Below are 23,915 nucleotides of genomic sequence, written 5' to 3'. Positions count from 1 at the left end.
ATTCCCTACTTTTAAAGCAAAATTGCAACAAAGCAAATTTATCCGGCCCTGAGCTAGCCTTACTCATGAAAATCGGTACTAGAATTTGCCGAGGAGCAGACTGGAAATGGGGAGATCAAGACGGTAGTCCCCCAGGAGAAGGAAGAATCATAAGTGAAGTAGGTGATGACGGGTAAGTAACACCAATAGTCAATTGCCAATTGCCCGAAATAGATCTTACGTAGTCTGAAGGTAATATGTGAAGTATTTGATATCATTCGCTAATCTGTTGAACAACGGAATTTCAAGGATTCCCTAGTCGAAGTTTGTGTCTACAATGACATTTTGACTTACAAATTCAAGGAAATTTCCATACTTTGTGATGGATCCAATATTGTTTTGATAGCATATAGCTCATTTTCGTAATAAAGCCTATCATTGATATTTGGGGATTTTTGGGGGATTATTGGGTTTTTAGCTTTAAAGTTGTCAAAGATTGAGATTTTGAAAAAAGATGAATGACGGTTTCTTAGAAAATTGGAAATCAGCAAAGTTTTTGACGCGATATAAATAAATTAGTTCAAACTATGAAATTTCGCTAGAGCCCTCCTTCGCACGATTCATTTCTGTATCGTTTATGTGCCAGATACGTGTGGACTCTATGCCACCGCCTTTAACAACTAGTTGACACCAAGATCTGGAACGTGTTTGTTGATGACTATATCGTCATTGTCGATTGGTCGATAGTTATTTTGGCAAAATAGTAGATAAAGTCGGATGCTATAAAGATAGATCACTTCTTGACCTACACTGATAGTAAAGTCTTGTCCTTGAAGTTTAACGTAACCTTGACCATCATCATCAAGCTACCAATAAATCCATGCGTGGAGCACGTGGGTCCATGGCAAATGGGATTCCATTTAAATACAATTTAGAGTCGAAAAAATTCGGAAACCTCATCCAGACCTCATCCAGAACGTTAAATAAAAGCAATAAATGAATATATCACGTTATTGCTTAGTGTTACATGGCACAGAAGGGTCTAAAGAAGAAATTATAAAAAAGTTGACTGACGGTTTCGTTAAGGGCAGAGGCAACTCATCATACGCTGCCTCGCCTCTGTACTGGGAGCAGCGGGATCGAAAGTGGCAACAGGTGGTGATCGCGCCTTTTATATATAATCGCAAACACGCCATGAGTGCAAATTATATTAAACTAAAATCCGTCGTATGTTCACACCTAAACTGCAGGCGGCATGATTTTATACGATATTGATAGAAATTACTTTTAATTAACCCACGTGACCAGATTGACAGATTGTTGTTAAAGGTGCTTGAATCGAGCTAAGCTATTGGTCGCATTCTCACTACAGAGGTTTGGTATACAGGGGTTTGGAGGTGGGTTGAAAGACGTCAAAAGCAGAACTTCCATATCGCCTCAAAGCTCATGAAATCCAGCGTAATTTATTTCATGTCAAAGCGGAATTTGCTATTATTTATAGTTTCATATATATTGATCACCTTTATTCATTCAACCTGAAATCCTGTGGAATTTTTAACAAAGCCATTGTATTGAATCCAATTGTTGGAAGCATATTTATGCAATGCTCTCTATCCTAGAGCGAAAACAGATGTTTTTGTTTTCTCAAGATCTCTCTGCGATCTCTTTATCTGACCATTCCATCATAACGGCTAAAGCTATATTGAAATGCTTAACGGCGTTTCAAAAGCTCATGAAAACTGTCAAAATTTTCAACAAAATCTTTACTAACCAATTCATTGAGAAGGCGATGGGTCCAACACTTCTGTATTACTCAATTAGAAGGTGGAAAATTCAAAGGGATCTGGATGGAGCGAAAGGCTCCCAAACGTATCAAGCTATCGTTGTTTCGGACGGCTTCTTGGTCGTTTCCCATTGATTTCAATGTTGAAATCAATCTTAGCAAGTGAGTTTTTCACAGTGCGAGTTACATGTCCATACCACTGAGGGCGCATCTGTTACAATTTTTCCACCATCGATGTTACGCCACTCGTCCAATGCAACATCTTTGCCTCAATTACCGCAAGGCGCCGTTGATTGTCTCTGATTGTCTATTAGCCGATTTTGAACCATAGAGAAGGAAACAGCGAACGACATTGCGATAAATTTGGGATTTGAGGCGTTTTTTGATGCATCGATCATAAAGAGGATTTGGGCGAATGTGTGAAGCAATTTGATAACGAAGTTCACCATTGGCTGACAACATTGACTGATCCAAAATGTCCATAACAAGAACAAAGACGAATGGAGAGAGCGCGTTTTTTCCATGAACGCGAACAGAGACTTCGTGTCTGATTTTGATATATCTGACACACTTCGAACTTTAGTTTTCGGATTGCGGTAGAACAATTTAACTCAGCGTACGGGTTCATCTGGCACTAGGTGTTGCCGTAAAGCATACCAGGTCACTTTGTTTCACACACTGAACTAGAACCATAAATGCCGATAATTCTCTCAATGAGTAATAGCCGCGGAGCGGATTGGTTCACTGATATTTCAACGATGTCCCGAATACGTTTGTCAATAATGCATTAAGAACCTTCATGATCTGGGACAGCAACCGGATCGGATGGTGATTTGAACATTCTGCTGTACTGGACTGGTGTTTTCTTGTCAGTTAAATGATCTACCCTCATCAATAACCCAATTGAACAACTCACTAAACCACATCTATGGGCAACCGAGACAACTCGTCACTCCAGCTGGTCCAAACAGAGGCATTTTTCATGTCAATATGTTAGGAATCTAACGTGCAACTCTTATTTCAGATTTCTAACGAACTAGAACTAACGAGCTCGGCTATCATATTGAATAATTTAGCGGTCATTTTTTACGTTTCTTTTTGAAGGGCTACTTCTATGTTAGATCTTCACAAGCGACCACTATATTCCATTATCTCCTAAGTATAAAAAGCAATATTTTAAATAAGTCGCTTGATTTATTTAATTTTCTGAGGTTTATCTATCATATTGTTAAAATTATTCATATATTTACAGCTGGGTCAGAGTCGAGTGGGACACAGGAGCAACCAATTCATACAGGATGGGGAAGGAAAACAAGTATGACTTGCAATTGGCTGACAGTGCTTCGAATATTGTATCTCCAGATGTAGAGACTGAAAAGGAGAATATAGGCGTTGAGACACAACTGACGGGGGAATCGCATCCTACGAGACTGTTGCGTTATGCTTGCACGAAAATGCTTCAGATTATATCCGTTGGAGTTTGTATTCACAGCGACAAAATGGAAAAATCGGCAATTTTCGGATTCACCTCGATGTTTCGTGCAATCTTAAGTCAAAAATCTGTGTTAGTGAATTTTTGCGGAGTGGATAATTGGACGACACTTGGTTTTCTTAGATCTATAGCAGGAGACTCACAAATAATGGCAGAGTATTTATCAACACCAGTGTGGATAAAACTATATATTGATATACTTGATACTCCCGTCACATGTGAACAAGACGTTTATAAACGAGTGCATTGTTTGAGACTATTAGAAACCATTCTGAGTAACTGGAAGGAAGATGTTGGTCGCTGCCAAGAGCTGGTGGAAACGCTCTTTTCATTATTGGGCAAAACTAGCCTGTTATGTCCGAACGATGTCTCTTTAATGCAGAACCCAGCGAATATCAAATCAAGAGTGCTATTAAGTGCATCCCACTCTGGAACGGTTGCAGATGAAATAGTCGTGCTACTAAGAAAACTGCATACATTGCCAGTCTGGAATGCTGCCATAAACTCTTTCCTGTCACAAAAATTGTGTGTTGCTGCAGATTTGCTTTCGACGGAGGACCCTGATGTCGATAATTTAGAGACTGAGCGTATACTTGTAATGGGTGTTCTAAACACGATTGGTGGCTGTGATCCGCGCCCGCGCATCGGGCTTCAAATCATCTACGAAGGACAACGTTCAATAATTTGCGGATTCACGCAAAAAGGAAAAGCTTTATTAAGCACAGAAAATGAAAATTCAGAAGTGAAGAAAATTACTATTGGCATGGCCGATGAATGTTGCGATCATAGTGTTTTTAGTTTATCTAAACTATCACTGAACGAAATGTTATTGAACTCTTGGGCTGTAATTCTATACGGCCCTGGGGAAAGAAGAGAGTCAATACCTGGCGCTGTGAACGTTAACTTGCTGCGATCTCAACAAATACAATTTGCTGTATTAAATGCGAATTGTGTTCTCTATCGTCACCAAATTGCATTGAGGAAAATCCTTCGACAGAGGTCACCAGGCATATCCAATTATTCGTCTGATGAAAGTTTATCAGATCAAGGCAATCCGGCAGCAGTTGATGATAGTAAAGTGCAGAAGGTTGATTTGGGTGGTGATGACTCCAATAATGATGAAACCCCTCCAAGTGAAACCGAATTACTGATTCAAAGCATGTTAGTGCGGGCTACACAACCATCGCCCCTAAAAGCTATCTACACGTTTCAAGAATTAGCTTTAGCCGCTCTGAATGTAACACAAATGCTGGCAAGTCACGTGCACTTAGATTCGAATTCTCCACTGCCCGTAAAACTCAGACCGCTACCATCACCGGTGCAACCAACGCTTGTTCACGGAATTCCTATATACAACGATGGGGTAAACAAATTGAATGTGGCTTACTTGATATGTACTTATATTCTCATTATTTAGGGTGCCGAAGCTGCTCTAACACCTTTAAGTGAGGTATCGAATTACCCGAATAACAGTCGAAATACTCAATTCACCCGTAATAAGCGTTCAGCGTGTCCACTGGTTTCGCAAATAATGGAAATGGGATTTCTGAAAAAATCAGTCGAGCTTGCCATCAAAACTTTGAGTAAGTTATTCTTCTTATTATACGTCTATATTTTCAGGGAGAGATTTGTAAGTTTTTTTTGTTATTTTTGTCCAAATAAACAGCTGGGCAATCAGAAATATCACCAACTGCCGAACAAGTAGTTCAGTGGATTCTCGATCACCCAGACTTATGCCCTCCGATCGCATCTACCTCAGGAACGCAGCATTTAGATGGTGCTGCCGAAGATGACAGCTACGCTGGAAAGATAGACGATGATGGGGAAGATACAAGTGATAGTGATAGCAGTGACACGGTTGAGGGCTGCTCTCTTCCAGAAAATCCAGATCATACCAAATACCTGACCCGCAATAGTTTCCAGTCAGCAGATCAGTATGCAATGTATGTGAGGGGGTTAGTATGTCCTGGTATGACCGTAAGATGCTGTCGCGATTTTGATGAAATCAAGAAAGGCGATGTTGGCACAGTTCTTAAAGTCGATACAGAAGGATTACATGATTTAAACGTTCAGGTAAGGGCGTGGAACGTTTCGAAAATCGTTTGAATTAAATTTTTAAATAAATACGTAGGTGGATTGGAAAAATCATGGTGGAACATACTGGGTATGTTTCGTTCACATTGAATTGTTGGAACCACCGAAAGAAAAGTGCATGATGAAGAAAAATGTTATAATAGTAGGATCTCAAGTCCGGATTAAGCCAGATGTTCAAACTCCACGCTACAAGTGGGGTTTAGTAACACGTGATAGTGTAGGAGTTGTTACAGCTATCAAAGGAGAGGATGTAACTGTACGGTTTCAGCAGCAATCAAACTGGGTCGGTTGTTTAGATGAAATAGAATTAGTACCATCAAAAGATTATTCTGGCAATGGAGAGAATTCGGCTAGTATGGACGGTGACATTATCGATGATTGGTCTAGATGTCTCAAATCATTGACAGTATCGTCAAATGAATCGCATGCAAGACATTTGCTAGATAAATCTACAAATTATTGGCAATCGAGTAGCCAAGGGAAGCATTGGATTCGATTGGAAATGCATGACAACATCCTTGTGCATAGCTTGTCGATTGTAGTCAGTCCTTCTGACTGCTCTCATATGCCGTCCCTAGTAGTTACCCGTGTCGGCGATAGCATAAATTCTTTGAAGGAATTCAGGTGAGTGTGAAAATATTTGATTATTTATATTTGAAATTTAAATTATAAACTAACTGATGTTGGACACAGCAAACGAAAGCAATCTATGATAGAACGACATTTTTTTCAACTATTCATATACCATTGGCCATTATTATTATTCTTCAGAATTCTTAATTATATTTACAACTAACACGATGAAAAAAACATGCTATTCATTGATATCTACGGTCAGAAATCAGGTTTCTTACTCCGTTCTGCTTTTTTGGTATCAAATTTACTTTCTATAGCCATTGAAGAACTCCTTTTCCACATGCAAACCAGTAACTGGATGCTCCAGGAAGGAAAAATTTTGTTTTTTATGTGAGGAACTTTTAACCGAATATCCCAGATTTGCCTATATAAAGCACGATTCCATTGAGATGCTACGCCATAACTGGAGTACATAAGCACCAAAAATCGGATGTGTCGTTAATTAACAAGCTCGTCGCTCTTAGAATTGCTTAATACTTCAGCCTGAAAGAAGGTATATTGTCCCAAAGAAAAGATTCCTCTCCCTTTTTTCCTGATAAGTGGGCTCCAAATTTTTGTTGTTTTTGAGTCATGGGTCTAGAGAACTTCTGTATGCCCTGCCAGGCATTGTTCTAATCTGTGGCAGATTCTTCTGCACTTATGACTGACTAACTTTATATCTCCTACTCAACAGATGTATGGGGTTCCAAAAATCGGAAGACAATAAAAGAATTGCATTCAGCTCTTCCAATGTTCATGTCCACTGTACCCGATATCTAATGAAATTAATCTATGAGTTACTATTAACAGTTACATCAAAGGGTTGTAAATCAAGTGGTGCATTTAAAACTAGTACATGTTTGTTGCAAAGAAGCTTCTTACCTAAAATAACTCCCAGATATTAAGTTGTTTTGGAAAATTGAACGGTTATTCTCCTCATCTGTGGAAAGCAAAGACCGTTTAGTTTGCTTCTTTTTGTAAATAACACTCTTAAGGTTTAATTTAGATTTATTGAAAATCAGTCTGAGGCACCAACTTATGAGCAGAAAATTGCCTAGCATTACGAAAAACAATATACCCTATGATCAAAAAGTATCGAGAATTTTTAATTTAAACGATCCGCACATGGCAGAACGGGTTATATATATTCATTTTTTAGCGCCAATGTATCATTAATAGCAATGCTAAAAAGCCTTTAAAAGTGGCCGTACAATGGTAGATGATATGCCTCGTTCCGGATGCCCATCCACATCAAACACCGAAGGAAACGTAAAAAAAGTGAAAAAAAAGTTGCTCGAAAATGATCACATGAGCTTAAGAGGAATTGCTAGGGAACTTGGCATGATGAATGATATGGAACTGAAATGACGGTGCCTGACGACATGAACTGAAGCAAATAATGACTTGACCTTCATAAAATGCATAATTACTGATGATGAGACGTGGGTCTACGAGTTTGACATGGAGACAAACCTAAATCGTCTGAGTGGCGCTTCAAAGATGAACGAAGGCTAAAAAAGCAGAATGCGAGTAGGTGAGACGTTGGCATACGTGTGTTGCTTCAGATGAACTTTTTTTCGAAGGAAATAAAATAATTAAGGCGTTTTGGTTTTATTTATAAATTTCTGGTGCTTTTTGATCAAAGGGCAATATTGGAGGAGTAAAAACGAATGTTTGTTCTGTTTAATGAATGTAGAGCAAGTGAAATTCTTTTATTCAGTTTTTGGTGGTGATATTGTCTTCTAATATTTGTATCCAAATCGGTATATAAGAATGTATATTTTTCGCTCACAGATTAAATTGGAAATTTAACAATAAATGTTCTTATCTTATTTTGGTAATGTGATTGCACTTTGATTATGGTATCGTATTTCCCTTGTTTGCTTCATATCGGTAGTGACTTCTTGGTCAAAATTTCTCAACTAAATTGCTTCACAAACAACACTTTACAACACAAGAGAGAACCAACGGCTTCTTGATAGCGACATTTATCGATTCCTCACTTTAGTCATCAGTCTCCGGGTTTATTTCCTTCCATAGCTTTCATAGTTGCTTTCCATATCAAAGTGATGAATGATTTCGTTTATGTGCTTACACAGATCCGAATTAATTGAACCATTGTGTCCATGTGTAATATTGAAATCCTTCATGTTGAATGGGTCGCATAATGCTTTCTTGACCTTTAGTATTTCAGCTGTTTTTTCCAGAAAAACAGAATATCGCCCACGTAAACGGCCCATATAACGCAACGATCAAGGTCAAAATAAACACAGCTAGCTTATACGATAAAACCATTTTGTCGAGTCGTTGATTCCATGCGCCACCATTCTGCTTCAATCCATGGATCTTCTTCTTTTTCTTAAGCATTTCTCCCGTTCACAAACGGGGTCAGCTCGTCGTGAATTACGTGACCATATCATCGAAGAGGCTTTTCCGCCATAGTACTTGTTGTCGGTCGCCTTTTCACCTACATGATCATTAAGATCGCAATGACGATGTAACCATCAGCAGGTACGTTACAGGTCTTTGCATCGAGATGTTGCCAGAAGACAATATTTCCGGCATCCGGTTAATCTGTAAGTGGTGCGTATGCGGTGAAGAAGTGAATAGTGTGATCAGCTGATATAATGGTGAGCTTCATTAGCCGGGCATCAAATCGTATTGAGCTTGTGGACTACAAACTTTATAGCCATTTTTACGGCGGTCGCGTTCTATGTCGCAGCTTTTGCAACTAAACCATCGGATTTCTTGTAGAGCGCAAATGTGAATCTGCCTTCTCCACAGGGCCTTTGCAATTTTCTCAGCCTTTCCAGTGAGAGCTTTGTTTTGCTTGGAGTAATTTACTTACGTCCTGATGCCGTCCGTGCATCAAAAACCCTTGTCCATTTCTCGATAGGACCGGGGCCTGTTCTACTGCGTCGACTGAGGTAAACGCCCTAGCATTTCGCCGAGACTCAGGATCACGGTCATTTTATAAGAGATTATATATTGACTTCTATTTGTAGTCTAGCCTAAAATTGATAGACCAGTAGCTTACTCCAAACTACAATTTTTATTTTTCAGTGTAGATATATATATCGAGAGCAACTTACCCCCTTCATCAGTACTAAAGCTAGCTTTGTAGTTTAGTTCGCATTTCCCATGCTTTGGACATTGTGGGTGTATAGTAGCATTGAGCTACTACAGAGAGGGAGAAGAATATTAGTAAATTTTTCCAGTAGTATGCATCTTACTTTTCTTTATACTGCTGTTCAATTTCGTACTCTTGGAATGAACTTAATTTGAATAGATATCGCAATAACAATAATCATTGGCGAAGAATCTATGTTGGATCAGGGGCTTGAAGTGCGTTAGAGCATTTCCTTCAAGACCGGAACGGTACACTACAGTACAATGTAGGAGGCAATGTGGTCAGCATTGCAGATATCGGAATAGGGTGTATTTTAAAGTGCATTATCGTGATTTTTTTTAGATTTTCTGAGCTGGCTGTTTCTAAAAATGAGTCGTATCTCACTTTATATTCGCTCTTGTTGGGCTCTTATTCCTAGATGTCAAAACTGGTATCTGTCTAGAGAAGTACTAATTGAGATGTTTTATTTGATATCCCCACAGCCCCTCCATGCCCACAGAAACAGCAATATATTAAAAAACGTTTAAACGTTTTATCATTTCAGTTGGGTTTCTATAAAGCCTACCGATGTAAATGTTCCACTATTGAGTGAGGTGCGTCAGTACTATCAGTGGATAGAGATTGTAATAAAACAATGTCGCAACAACGGAATTCAATGCAAGATTCATGGAATCAACATAACAGGACGCCGGAAGCAAACAGATTTAGATTTAATGCTGATGAATGCTGCGTTTTTAGCCAGTGAACATGACACCCTTTGCGAACCTTCTAGTACGGCTTCATACACCTATCCGGAAGACATTTCAGCTAGTGATCCTCTGTGTACCGTCCTCGTATGGGGATTGAATGATAAAGAACAGTTGGGAGGTTTGAAAGGATCTAAAGTAAAAGTGCCTACTTTTTCACCGACACTCAGCCAATTGCGACCGATTCATATTGCAGGCGGTTCAAAGTCGCTTTTTATTGTGTCACAGGATGGAAAAGTTTATGCTTGTGGAGAAGGTACTAATGGTCGACTAGGGTTAGGGCACAATTGCAACGTCTCGACACCAAAACAAGTTCCAGTAATCAGCCAGTATGTAGTGAAGAAAGTGGCTGTTCATTCAGGTGGTAAACATGCATTAGCTTTAACATTAGACGGAAAAGTATTTTCTTGGGGTGAAGGCGAAGATGGAAAATTGGGTCACGGAAATAGGTTGACTTTAGATAAACCAAAACTGATAGAGACTTTACGTTCGAAGCGCATTCGGGATATCGCTTGTGGCTCATCTCATAGTGCTGCAATAACTTCGTCTGGTGAATTGTATACTTGGGGTCTCGGCGAGTATGGAAGGTTAGGACATGGCGACAATTGCACTCAATTGAAACCAAAGGTAGTTGCCGCCCTCTTAGGAAAACGTGTGATTCAAGTAGCATGTGGAAGTCGTGACGCGCAAACACTAGCTTTAACGGAGGACGGTTTGGTCTACTCATGGGGTGACGGTGATTTTGGAAAACTGGGACGTGGAGGCTCCGAAGGTTCTTCAATACCACATGAAATTGACCGTCTTACAGGAGTCGGAGTCATCCAAATCGAATGTGGAGCGCAATTTAGTCTTGCACTAACAAAAAGCGGAGAAGTTTGGACTTGGGGAAAGGGTGATTATTACCGGCTGGGACATGGTTCAGATCAGCACGTTAGAAAACCAGCACCCGTGCATGGATTGCGCGGGAAGAAAGTCATTCATGTCGCCGTAGGAGCATTACACTGTTTAGCTGTTACGGACGTTGGACAAATCTATGCCTGGGGTGACAACGATCATGGTCAGCAAGGTTCTGGCAATACAACTGTGAATAAAAAGCCAACACAAGTCGTTGGTTTAGATTCGGTGTTCGTTAATCGTGTAGCATGCGGAAGCTCTCACTCTGTTGCTTGGAGTTTACCACAATCTCCTGCAGAAGATGACAAGAAAGGTCCAGTACCGTTTTCAACAAAGAAGGATGCACTTGGTGGTAGCAGTCTTGGCATTTATGATTCCGAACCGGAACAACCATTAACAACGAAACAGACACCAAAAATGTCTTTGAGCGAAACACTACTATCACTGGAAACCTATGGCGCTAGACAAACCGCTCTCAACTATATCCTGAATGCAATGAGTATAATGCAAGCTAGACAATTCATAGTAACAGCTCTAACAAGTCACAGTCAGATTGGGAGCAATGAAAAGCTTTCCTATGAGTGTGATACCCAATCATTAGCGAAAGAAGCCGATAGAATTCCAAGTAACCCCACCTATCAAGTTAGTAACGATGTGATTGCACAAGGCGGTGGTGAAGCTCCAGCTGAATTGAACGAAGTGATTCCCAATGAACCATCACCAGATGTCGACGTCGTCCCTGTTCCATCAGGCCCTCTGAGCGCTCTACAAAGTCTCACTGGATCGTTATCCCTGTCGGCGTCAATTTCTAGTTGTAATGGACCACAACGGCACTCGAAAATGTCCGCGAGTGCAATGTCTGTAATGGCTGCTACGATGACTAACCAGGAAGAGGTAAGACTTCCTTTTTTTGATTATTTTTTGTTGTATAAAACTCATCGATTTATTTCGGTCGAATCGCTTTTTAGCCATAAGAAATCAGTTATGTCGCTACAGTTGTCTTGAAAGAATTGATTTTTTGCTTGGGTTTTCAGATGGTTGCAGAATCTAATTTGACGGGTCTTGATGACTTCACGTCGCTTTTGGGAGAGTCGGAAGCTAAAAATTTAGTAGAACTCCTTAAATTAAGTGTTGCCGGAAGGACGGGTTCGCCAAGTACTGCAAAAACAATTGCAGACACTCTGATTGCGTTAGGTTCGAATTCCCCATCAATCGGAGCTATGTTATTGGAAACTTGCATTACCGAATTGGAAGATCTCAGTACATCGCGACATTGTTTGGGAAAGATGCCAAAGCCAGTAGTTCAGGAAACAAGTCACCCATACGTAGATGATGTCACACTACAAGGCCATGTTCGAATCCCAGGAGCTGAGGCTTTATTGCTAGAATTTGATAGTAATTGTTCTACAGAGAAAAGAAACGATCCTCTTGTAATAATGGATGCATCGAAAAGGGTTATTGCGACCCGATCCGGGAGAGAATTTGCGCAATGGGCTCCAGAGATTCGTATTCAAGGAGATGAGATGTACTGGAGGTTTACGAGTGATAGTTCAGTAAATGGCTGGGGTTGGAGATTTTGGGTTCATGCTATTATGCCAGCGTCATTTATGCAGGAATTAGGTTCAGACAGATCGGTGTTGTCACAACCGTCGATGGCCCTTGTAATGGCTTTGTTAGATTCCCGATTGGGACCCACAACTACAGGAGTACTCCTACGCTTAATATCTGCTCTTGCAACATGTGCACAATTGAGCTCCTTGACTACTGCACAACGTATTTGGTCTTTAAAGAAGATGAATTCTATCCTTCAGTCAAAATATGCACCAAAACCCTTAGACCCCGCATTAACAAATATCCTCATGCCATTAATTCCTGAACTATTACGACAATATGAATACGAAGAACCTCAAGTTCGTGGAGGCATACACTTGATGCATTCGGAGTATTTCAAGACCTTAGCTGCACTGGCTTGCAACATGCAACTGGACGCTATGCTGCCGCCTGGTGAAATGCATAAATGGGCTTGGTTCCGACGATATTGCACAGCTGTTCGCGTAGCACAATCCTTAATAAATAGATCAGACTTACCACGACCTTTCTGTATGGAAGTCCGGAAAAAACTATCAGAAATGATGCCATCAAATAACTCTGTGAGTGGCGCTGGAGCGTCAACGTTAGCCACATCGACCACATCGCTGTCCTCTAGCACGACTAGTAATCCTACACCTCCACCTTCTATGCAACCACAAACTGTAGTGAACTCTCTCACACCAAACACCAGTAGTTTAATACAGTATATCGATACAGTTATGTCGATGTCATTCCAGGAAACTGAGCAGAGAAGCATAGAATCAGCACAATTTTTACATGAAGATCACAATTTATTCAAGGCAGAGCACGATAGCCAACTACTGCAATGGTTGAATAGACGGCCGGAAGATTGGGCGCTGTCGTGGGGCGGTGCAAGTACGATTTATGGTTGGGGACATAATCATCGGGGCCAATTAGGGGGGTTGGAAGGAAGTCGCATCAAAACACCCACACCTTGTGAAGCCTTAAGTTTACTTCGACCTGTACAGTTAGCTGGTGGTGAGCAGACACTTTATGCGGTGACGCCGGATGGGAAATTGTTTGCAACTGGTTACGGGGCTGGAGGTCGCCTTGGAATTGGTGGAACGGATTCTGTAGCTACTCCTACTTTAGTTGAATCTTTACAACACGTGTTTATCAAAAAGGTAATCTTGCCTTATGCTAAAATATTTTTTCAAAACCATCCCCTATTGACTTTTTTAATAATAATACCGAATTTTAATATTTATTTATTTCCATTCAGGTCGCAGTAAATTCCGGAGGTAAACATTGTCTTGCTCTTACCACCGACGGCGAAGTATATTCCTGGGGAGAAGGGGAAGATGGGAAGTTGGGCCATGGGAATCGAATGAGCTACGATCGTCCAAAACTAATAGAGGCTTTGTCCGGAATCGGAATAGTAGACATAGCTTGTGGAAGTGCTCACTCTGCGTGTATTACATCAACAGGCCACGTTTTAACATGGGGAAAAGGCAGATATGGAAGACTGGGACATGGAGATTCAGACGATCAGTTGCGACCGAAGCTAGTTGAAGCTTTACTTGCTTATCGGGCAATAGACATTGCTTGTGGATCTGGGGACGCGCAAACGCTTTGCATAACTGACGACGATAATGTGTGGAGTTGGGGTGATGGTGATTATGGAAAGTTAGGTCGTGGTGGTTCGGATGGTTGCAAAGTACCTATAAAGATTGAAAGTCTTTCGGGGCTTGGAGTTGTGAAGGTAGAATGTGGATCACAATTTTCAGTAGCCTTAACAAGGTCTGGAGCAGTTTATACATGGGGCAAAGGAGACTATCATCGACTGGGACATGGAACTGTAGATCATGTCCGACGGCCGAAGAAAGTCGCTGCTCTGCAAGGGAAGAAGATTATTTCAATAGCGACAGGATCTCTACACTGCGTAGCTTGTAGTGACAGTGGCGAAGTATTTACCTGGGGTGACAATGATGAGGGTCAACTAGGTGATGGAACTGTTAGCGCAATCCAAAGACCAAGATTAGTCACAGCCTTGCAGGGAAAACATATTGTTAAAGTTACTTGTGGATCAGCACATACTCTTGCGTTGTCAACGTCCCAACTTACAGAAGGAGCTCGACTGCCTCCAAGTCCGCCTTTGGAATATGATTTGGTTAGGGATCTTCCACCGGAAGCTCTACATGCTCGACTAGTTCTACTTCATCACTTCTCGGAACTTTTATGTCCGTGCTTATCGATGCTTCCGATCTCAGGGGAGCTAAGTCTCAGTTCTTTAAAAGACGTCTTAGTGTACAGTATTAAAGAAGCTGCATTCAGGAAGGTCATACAAACAACGATGGTTAGAGATAAGCAACATGGTCCAGTCATAGAACTAAATAGAATACAGGTAAAACGATCTCGAAATAAATTCGGCGGTGGATTGGCAGGTGTTGATGGTATGAAAAGCGTGTTTGGACAAATGGTTCAAAAATTACCTTTGCTCACGCAAGAAGCGCTCTCGCTACCACATCGGATTTGGAAAGTGAAATTCGTTGGTGAAAGTGTTGATGATTGCGGCGGCGGTTACAGTGAATCAATTGCAGAGATGTGTGACGAGTTACAAAACGGCAGTGTACCGCTTCTTATAACAACTCCGAATGGAAGAGGCGAAGCAGGGGCAAATCGTGATTGTTTCTTGTTGGATCCAACTTTGAACTCGGTACTCCAAATGAACATGTTCCGGTTCTTGGGTGTTCTTATGGGAATAGCTGTGCGAACTGGATCACCACTGAGTCTGAAGTAAGTGTTTTTGATCGTTATTGAGCTTTTCAACAACCTTTATTATTTCACAAGCTGCATAAGTGGTTGAAGTAGTTTCCCATTGAATTCAAAAATTTGTCTAATCTTACAGCCTAGCTGAACCTGTTTGGAGGCAACTAACTGGGGAAAATTTGAGACCAGCTGATTTAACGGAAGTGGATCGCGATTATGTAGCAGGATTACTTTGTATACGCGACATGGAAGATGATCCGAAAATTTTCTCAACGCTCGAACTTCCTTTCTCTACTTCCTCGGCCAAGGGTCATGAAGTTCAACTATCGACGAGATATTCCCGCATTACTGCTACAAACAGACAGGAGTATGTGCGTTTAGCGCTCAATTACCGGCTACATGAATTTGATGAGCAGGTTAAAGCAGTCCGCGATGGAATGTCAAAAGTCATTCCTGTACCACTGCTCTCTTTATTCTCGGCAACTGAGCTACAAGCAATGGTGTGCGGTTCGCCGGATATACCGCTTGGACTATTGAAGTCTGTTGCCACTTACAAGGGAGTTGATCCGAATTCGCCACTGGTTCAATGGTTCTGGGAAGTGATGGAAGAGTTTTCGAATCAGGTAAATTAGATGCACCCGTTCGCTAGTTTTTTTAAAATTACAAAATTACAAATTTTTCCCAGGAACGATCTCTATTTCTACGTTTTGTTTGGGGAAGGACACGTTTACCAAGAACAATTGCTGATTTTCGAGGTCGAGACTTCGTTCTTCAAGTGCTCGATAAATATAATCCGCCTGATCACTTTTTGCCTGAAAGCTACACATGTTTCTTCTTATTGAAAATGCCAAGATACTCATGCAAGGTAAGACTACCAATAAATTAAAGATATAACTAGTTTTAGAGAAGCGTTGCTTTGCTCTCAGAAATCAATGATTCCCAGTTTGACAATGCCATGCACATTACTATAACTGCGTCTCAAATTTTGCTTGTGTTTACAAAGACTAAGGATTATTTTAGAAAAATTTTTTAAGTTTCCTGACAACTTCTTTAGTTCAGCTGATTTGTGAACATTATCTATCCTACTACATTGTCGATGAGGATAGAAATTATAATAGTAAGCAAAACCAGTCGACTAGTAGGGCACAATGGCGGTACATTTTAGGGACAAGGAGTCAATTTCTAATATATATTTTTATGACTAATCATATCCACAATTCAGAAAGGTTCAAAGTTCAATAGAGTTCTGAAGCCGTTAGTCATAGTTGGATGTTTCTCGGTGTGAATTTTGGGATGGAGGTTTCCAAGTCTCACAGGGACTGCAGGAAAACTTTTTCAGCTGATTAAATCAAATCAATTGAATCCATGGATTTTGATTAATGCTGATTGCCTCTCAGCGAGAAGGCGTTGATACTGCAAATATTTTTGCCCGAATACCTAAGAAAGGCTTAATTCTTTTTCGGACTTTCAATCCAAGAGAACGGGTCTAAATTTTCGTTCGAATTGATGTGACGGTTATTCATGATTAAGTGAATATAATTACATGAACGACACGGGCAAACCACAACATTATGTTATCACTAATAAAACATAATCTAGTGACTTTTGAAACACGTTATATGATGTTCGCTTAATACTATTTGCCCTGAAGCTATTTGCCAGTTTCGAATCACAGATCTGATTGATACTTCGTTAGAGTTCAAAAACGCAAAGAAAATATTGGCATGTTTGGAGACTTATCTCTCCCAAATATTCAACGCTATCCCTCTAGTAAGATTCACGGAGAGGAAACATCAAAATCTTAAAAATGTACAAAACGGATTCGCACAAAGTATACATTAAAAAAAGGAATAAATGACTTGCTCATTGTTGTAGGACAAGCTAATAAAATAAGCAAAAATAGGAAGGGGGAATGCAAGACTGCACACTTCTTTTTAAGTTATCTTCTTAGTCACGAAGAAGAGAGCATGAAGATGAAATCGACATTTGTCTAGTGCGTTCTTTTTAGCCTTTTTTTCTTGTTTCGATTTAGATAACTGACCGGATACAATATGGATGAAAATATCTCCAGAGACAGTTGGTGGACTTCCTTTATGCATGCCATCTGTATTCGGCTAACTAAAAATGAATTTTCAAGCGAGAATAGGCTTTGTCACATAAATTGACGTAGATGTTGATAAATGACAAAAATTGGCACTCGCTTGCAAGGTTCAATTTCTCTCACTTCATGTACAAAACTTTACGTCTCTTATGGTGCGTTAGGAAGAATCTTGGAACGTTTCTAATAAAAATAGATTTTCCGTTTTTAAAATAATGATCAAAGAATAATCCTCGCTCGATATAATCTTCAGTTTACAAACAAAAAGAAGATATAAACCTTAAACAGCAAAACTGCTCATCTACTCTTTAGAAACTAGTGTCAATCTCCCTTTAAACCGGTATTTCTCATCAAACAGAAGGCTTATAAAACCAAATTTCGAACTTAATCATCTACGTAAATTACATGGGTATCGAACACTTCTGCTGCGTTAAAGATAAGGACGCTACTTTGCTTACCGACCGTCGAGCTGCGACGGATAGATGGCGAGAATATTTCGAGCAGATTTCAACTGAAGAATTTGTTTATCCTCTACTTTCACAATCATTGTCGAAATTTGGAGCAGTCCCACCTGTCAGCGCAACTGATGTCGAGGAAGCAATAAAACGAAGGAAATCGGGAAATGCAACAGGACCTGACGACTTCGTATTTGAGGTCTGGAAAGCGAAGAGCTGGTATCCAGCAGAATGTTCAAATTACCGTCCGATCCGGTTACTTTCTCATACCATGAAGATTTTTGAACGCATTCTAGTCAATCGTATTCGCGAAATCGTTAAAATAACCGTGAATCAAGCCAGATTTGTGAAAAACTATGGAACTACTGACGCAATACACGCTGCGCAGTTACTCATGGAGAAACACCGTGAGAAGCATCGCCATCTTTACATTGCATTTCTGGATCTAAAGAACTAATCTGGTGTGCTCTACGACAACACTTAGTGCTAGAAGAATTCATGCTCTAGTTCCAACTGCTCTAGCACAATCTCAAAAGTAAAGTATCCAAAATCCCTTCGAGTCGCAATGTCATCCGTCCTGGCGCTCTCTATGGTTCTGAGTGTTGGCCGCCTATAAGAGACAATGAATTGCGCCTGACGGTAATGGAGGCGAAGATGTTGCGTTGGACTAGTGGCATGAGACGTTTTAATCACATCCGAAATGAAGATATCCGCCAACGGTATGGAGTTGCACCGAGAGAAGTGTCTTCGATAGTATGGTCACGTTATTCGAGCTAACGAGAATTGACTTGCCAAAATTGGTCTAAATATGGAAGTCAATGGTAAACGACCAAAAGGCTTGATACGCTGGATGGGGTTTTGAAAGCCTTGCAATTGCATCCAGATCAGGCTTTTGATAGAACCAAATGACGAAACCGATCCCGACCAGCCGACTCCGCTTGTGAAAGGGACAGAGGCTAAAGAAAAAGAACTGTCACATTTCCAATAGTCGGGTCTTCTGATTCCTTGTATTGGGATTCACAATGCTTAGGAAGTAACCGCATGGAGAAAAACTAACACAGTACAATATAATGAACCCTTATCCCAGTACTATACTCAGTCAATCGTACATCATCTAACTTTCCTCATATGAGGATCTAGTGAAGATCTCCACACTACTGCATTCTCATATGGTATCATTTATTCGACTTCCTAAATAATCCAATAGAGTTAAAATCGCTACAATTTTTAATCCCTTATCGGTTAATTGGCCGTATGCAATCTTCGAATTTAACAAATCAATCAGAAAACGCTGAATTTTTTCAGTAGTTTTTTCTTGTTTCTTCATATGCATGCTCATCAATTTGATTTATAATGACAATAAACATTCCAAGAAAGATAAAAATAAATTATACATCCATTTCTCTTTAGTTAAGTACATTCTGCACACGTAAAAATTCGTTGTGGCTAAATTTGGCAGAATCTGGTGGTAGTTAAATCATATTTGAATATACTAACAGATTCCACCGTACTCCATAAGAATGAAAATTGTCTCAAATAACACTTTTTTCATACTTAAAATCATAACAACTGATTTACCGTTATATACAAACAACTTATTCAAATGCACAATTTTTATTATTGTTACTTTTTTAATGTAAACTATTGGGTTGCACAATGTGTTGTGCTTTTTTCAAAGAGTTTTAGGTTAACGGAAAACAATATTTATAACAATAGAATAATTAATAAGATATTCACCCTCAGTGCTTACAGCCTGTTCCCATTTTTCGACTAATTTGTTTAACCCGTTTCGCCAAAATTGCCCGGTTTTGTGTCGGAGAAGTTGTTGAGCTAGTTTTTGATTCGACAGGGAGTGGAGAAGATGGAAATCCGTTATCGCAATATCTGAAAAGTATGGTGGATAGTGAAGAATGTTCCAATCGAACTTTTGGAATGCGCCTTAACTTTTTGTAGAACCTGAGGGGTTGAGGGTTGTCCTGAAGCGGCATGGTTTGAGCTTTTCGGTCTGGTCTCATCAGCGGAATTGCCTCATTTGTGCGGTACTTCTGGGCAATTTATAGCTCTTTGCTGACCGTATTGTTTTTTTTTCAATCATCCCCCAATGCACTACATCCTTCTGGTCGCACTAATCGTAAATCATAATCTTCTTTAAGCGGAGGTGTTGCTTGACTCTTGGTGTTGCATTTTTCATCGTCCTACCCATCCTCTTCCTTGCCTCATATTGATATGTAGGCACCATTCCTCATCCCCCGTCAAAATTTGGTACAAGAAACATTGCTGGTGTCGACGGCAAGACGTTGAAGGGCACTTTGAAGGCACTTTTCTTTATTGAGTTCCTGGGGTCACCCAGTTTCTCATTTTTCGGAAAATATTATTACATGAAGGTGGTTGAGCAGTCTTACCTGACCAGAATTGATTTTTTTAGTCAGGTCACCACCTCCTTCAAAGCTACTCTCAGGTGATCTTCGCCGAGTCCTGAAGGTCGTCCGGTAGGACCCCTGTTGTCGAGCCCAAAGCCGCAATTTTTTAATTTCGGGAACCATTTCCGTTTTGTTGACGTCGCCATCAGCTGTTTGGACTCGATGAAAAGGGAAAGCAGTAGCTGCCTAAAATGCTCCATTTCTTACTGTAAATATTTTGTCAAACAATAAAAGAAATTGTTTTAAAATAAAAAATACAAAACGCTGTGAACATAATTACCGACGCTGCGAAATAATTAAAAAACTAACCAGTAAGTACTGCTTATTATAATATATACAAAGGAACATCAATTTTGCCATCTTTCATTGCCTAGCCTGTTTCGAAGATTAGAAGAAGACCACATGTAGGAAAAAATCTTTTCTACAGATGGAAACGAAGGTGCGAGTGAGTAACTGCACAACACCATGCGCGCGACAAAATATTCAGTTGACTAACGATCATTGAATGGCAATTTAGGGAATCGTGGAAATACAACGGTTTCTCTTAAAAATTTGTCAAATGATTTTAAAGGAACCCTTATTTTTTGCCGTGTAAGGTCCAAATCTCAAGAAACGCGTTCGGGCAGAAAAGGAAAGTTGTCATTCCGAATTTTGAATAAAGCCAAATTCTAATTGATAGTCCGCCTGAGTGGTTCCGAAATTGTTCGCTCGCAAGTGATATACTCCTTATTGGTGACTTTATTTATCACTCCGCGCGACAACTTTTCCGCTTCGCTGCCAACGCATTTCATACAACGTCAGCGTTACTAATGTAAACAATAGTAATATTCTAAGAGAGTCGGCAGTTATTAAAGTTAAAATCTACCATTTATCTCTTGATTAAGGTAAATTTGTAATAAGTATAAATAAATCAAAAAATCATGATTTATTTTATTTAAAAAAATTAAATGGGGTAAGATTGAATAGCTCTGTAGAAGATCCCAAAGGTTTCCCACAGAAGGCAAAGATAACAGTAATTACGCTTGACATTGCAAATACATATGAGAATGTTGTCCTGTGAAAGCTCAAATTCATTTCGAAACCCCACGGGGGACTGCTGGCACCTTGCTGCGCACAACACAATTTTGTGTTTTGAGGGGATCCTCTGCCTTTGGCTGTCCTTCGCTCGATATTAGTTGTCTTCTTCAAGCGAAATTTTTGCACTAGGTCCTCGGCTATGTAGCTGCTCTGGCTACCCTGGTCGATAAGACAACGCACGCGGAAAGCGGGGCTATTCTTATTTTAACCACCGCCGTGGGAAGAATAGTACTGGAGTATGATAGAGCCGTTGAGTTTTCGGCATGGTGGGTGATGTTAGCTTCTCCAATTCAGCCTTAGTTGGATGCATCACTGTTAAATGCTGCTCTTTACATATCTCACATTTGAGGTGCTTGCGCTTATTGCAGGTTTCCCCTCTCTTGTACTTATGAGAAGCACAATAAATGCATAAATTGTGCTGACGGAGCAGCTTTTTCTTGTTTTCGCTGTCAACAAGTTTGGAACACTGGACAGTGCTATGCTTTCCCATGCACAGAAAGCACTTTGTCCTTTTTTTATTTTCCCCATCCGCATTCGCGAGTAGCGTTACTTCTTTTTGGTTTTTCTTTTTGTGGCTAGAATCTTCATCATTGGATCCACCAATCATCCCATCCCAACCAAGAGTCATTGATGGTGACAGGCTCTTTCGGATTCTGCAAAGATAAGTCAAATTCTCTCCGAGTCGATACGTTCATTTTGCTTGTTAGGATAAACGGAATGAAATTATCCCCTCCCTTCGCTCGGAACCCGGTTTGTGCAAGTTCTGAACCACGGACACTTAAAGGTTTTAACTGCACTATTTTTATTTTTATTAAAATCGATTTACTGTCTGTCTGTCCGTCACACGCATCTTTCTCGGAGACAGTTAGAGCGATTGACACCAAATTTAGTAGAAAGGTGGGAACTGTGAACGCTCACGTATACAGTGAATTACATCCTTTTACGTCGACTTTAAGGGAGGGGGCCCATACATGCAAAAGGGGGGTGTAAAAATTTTTTTTATCAAATATAGTCATGTGGGGTGTCAAATTAAAGGTCTCGATTAGTACTTTTCAATACCGATCTTAGTTTTGACATTCGTTGGAAGAGTGGGGAGCGCGGGGGGTTGAAAGTGATCACTTCTTTAAGGAGGCCATTCTCAGAAACTACCAAACAGAAAAATCTGAAAAAAATCAGGAGGCTGCCACTATATGGTGCCTGGGCTCCGAAATACCTTCCATGCCGATATCTGTTTAAATAAAGTTAATAATAGTATATTACTACAATTTTTTGTAATTGGTTAAAAAACCCCCTTATTATGCCCCCCCCCCTTATGCAGTGATATAGGCTATAATATAGAGCATGATCTTACCAAGTTTGGTGGAAATTGCGCTATTACTAACAAAGTTATAATACCTCAAATTTGTTGCTTCTTTGAAAATTGAAGACTATGAATGTCAATATCATCCGAAAGTGGATACTCTCACATAATATATGGATATATTACGTGGTACGTACTAAGTAATACACAAAACCTTTCGTACCTGAAGCGTCCAGCTTCCGGTTTCCCGACTTGTTTTTTGTTTTCTTTTTATTTGTTTCTGTAGCACAACACTATTTTCCTTCTCCTTCGTCTAGTATAAAAAAGAATTGACAAAAGGTTTTCTACTCACCGATGTTCCCGCGTTGATTTCAGCTCACCGTTGTGATTTTTGTGCACCCACGTTGAAAGTACTCCTCATCGATGATTAATTAATCCAAATTTACACTCTCCTCTTTGGCAAAATCCGGGTCAACCAAAATGTTTGGGGGAGTCCTTTGCCTTCGGCCGTCCTTCGATACTTCCACTGGTTTGGTTATTATTATTTTGTTAAGGGAAAGTCGCACCGCGTCCTTGAAGAACTATTGTGCCCCTTTTACTGGTTATAGTGTACCTGTTGATCATAGTATCTCAAGCAGGCCAGTAACCGTTAGGAACTTTAGTATGTTCCCCACTTCCAGAAGTTTCAGCTTTGCATCCGGTATTAAGTGTTCTCCCAGATGTATCGACCTACTTTGCACAAGTGCTGGACACTGTCCCAGGACGTGCATAGAGGTTTCGTCCTCCTCCTCACAGAACCTGCAGGCAGTGTCCGTAGATATCCCTAGCTTCCCTAGGTGGTAGTTCAGCCGACAATGACCAGTGAGAATTCCCACTATGATTCGGAGGTTCTTTTTGGTGAGGTTTAAGCAATCCTTTGTGCGCATGGGTTCGTATCCCCCAATAAGCACCCTGGACTGCTGGACTGGTTTGGTTACCCGGCTCGCTCATTCTAGGACGTAAATGCTTGCCTCTGGCTGTTCTCCTCAAAGGCTGCCACCTGAAATTGCTGCAACAGGGCAGAAGAAAAGACACTCCCAAGAGATCTTTGGTTAATTGAAATATTTATTGAAATAAAATTGCTAACTCTAACATGAACACTTAAACATATGGTACTATACCACTAGTAGACGTTTTTGCTTCGATGACTTGATGGGTGTTGGTTTCCAGGTGGACAGCAAACCATAGTACAGACGGCCCAAGCTTTATATTTGGTTGATGTTTTGCTTTCATAATTATTTGTTTATTTCTTCCTTGTACGGAAGAACGTTCGCACCTTTTGCGGAAATAACCTTCAGTAGTTATTCAGAATGTTGAGTTGAGCTATTACATGCGGTCGCCTTGAGATATTGCAGGTGGTAACAATGTTGTAAACTCCCAATGTTGTATCGTGGAAAGTAATGCTATGGTGGAACCTTTCGTGATGAATAGAGATGATTGATTGAAATCTTGACGATTGATTTAAACTTCATA

At 40.3% G+C, this 23,915-nt stretch overlaps 1 protein-coding gene across 1 annotated transcript in view; it reads left to right on the top strand.

Annotated features, from left to right (window-relative positions):
• LOC119653807 (probable E3 ubiquitin-protein ligase HERC2) overlaps positions 1–23,915 on the top strand; it is a 48,377-nt gene that overhangs the window by 20,327 nt on the left and 4,135 nt on the right. The window contains exons 7-16 of the mRNA XM_038058830.1: positions 18–172; positions 3,015–4,617; positions 4,672–4,837; positions 4,921–5,327; positions 5,386–5,972; positions 9,638–11,627; positions 11,768–13,468; positions 13,567–15,080; positions 15,193–15,676; positions 15,739–15,918. Of these exons, the coding sequence (XP_037914758.1) occupies positions 18–172; positions 3,015–4,617; positions 4,672–4,837; positions 4,921–5,327; positions 5,386–5,972; positions 9,638–11,627; positions 11,768–13,468; positions 13,567–15,080; positions 15,193–15,676; positions 15,739–15,918 (8,787 nt within the window). The remainder of the gene's footprint in view (positions 1–17; positions 173–3,014; positions 4,618–4,671; positions 4,838–4,920; positions 5,328–5,385; positions 5,973–9,637; positions 11,628–11,767; positions 13,469–13,566; positions 15,081–15,192; positions 15,677–15,738; positions 15,919–23,915) is intronic.

The sequence above is a fragment of the Hermetia illucens genome, chromosome 4 (genome assembly GCF_905115235.1).
Source record: "Hermetia illucens chromosome 4, iHerIll2.2.curated.20191125, whole genome shotgun sequence".
NCBI lineage: Eukaryota > Metazoa > Arthropoda > Insecta > Diptera > Stratiomyidae > Hermetia > Hermetia illucens.
This window is presented reverse-complemented; position numbering and strand designations above follow the sequence as displayed.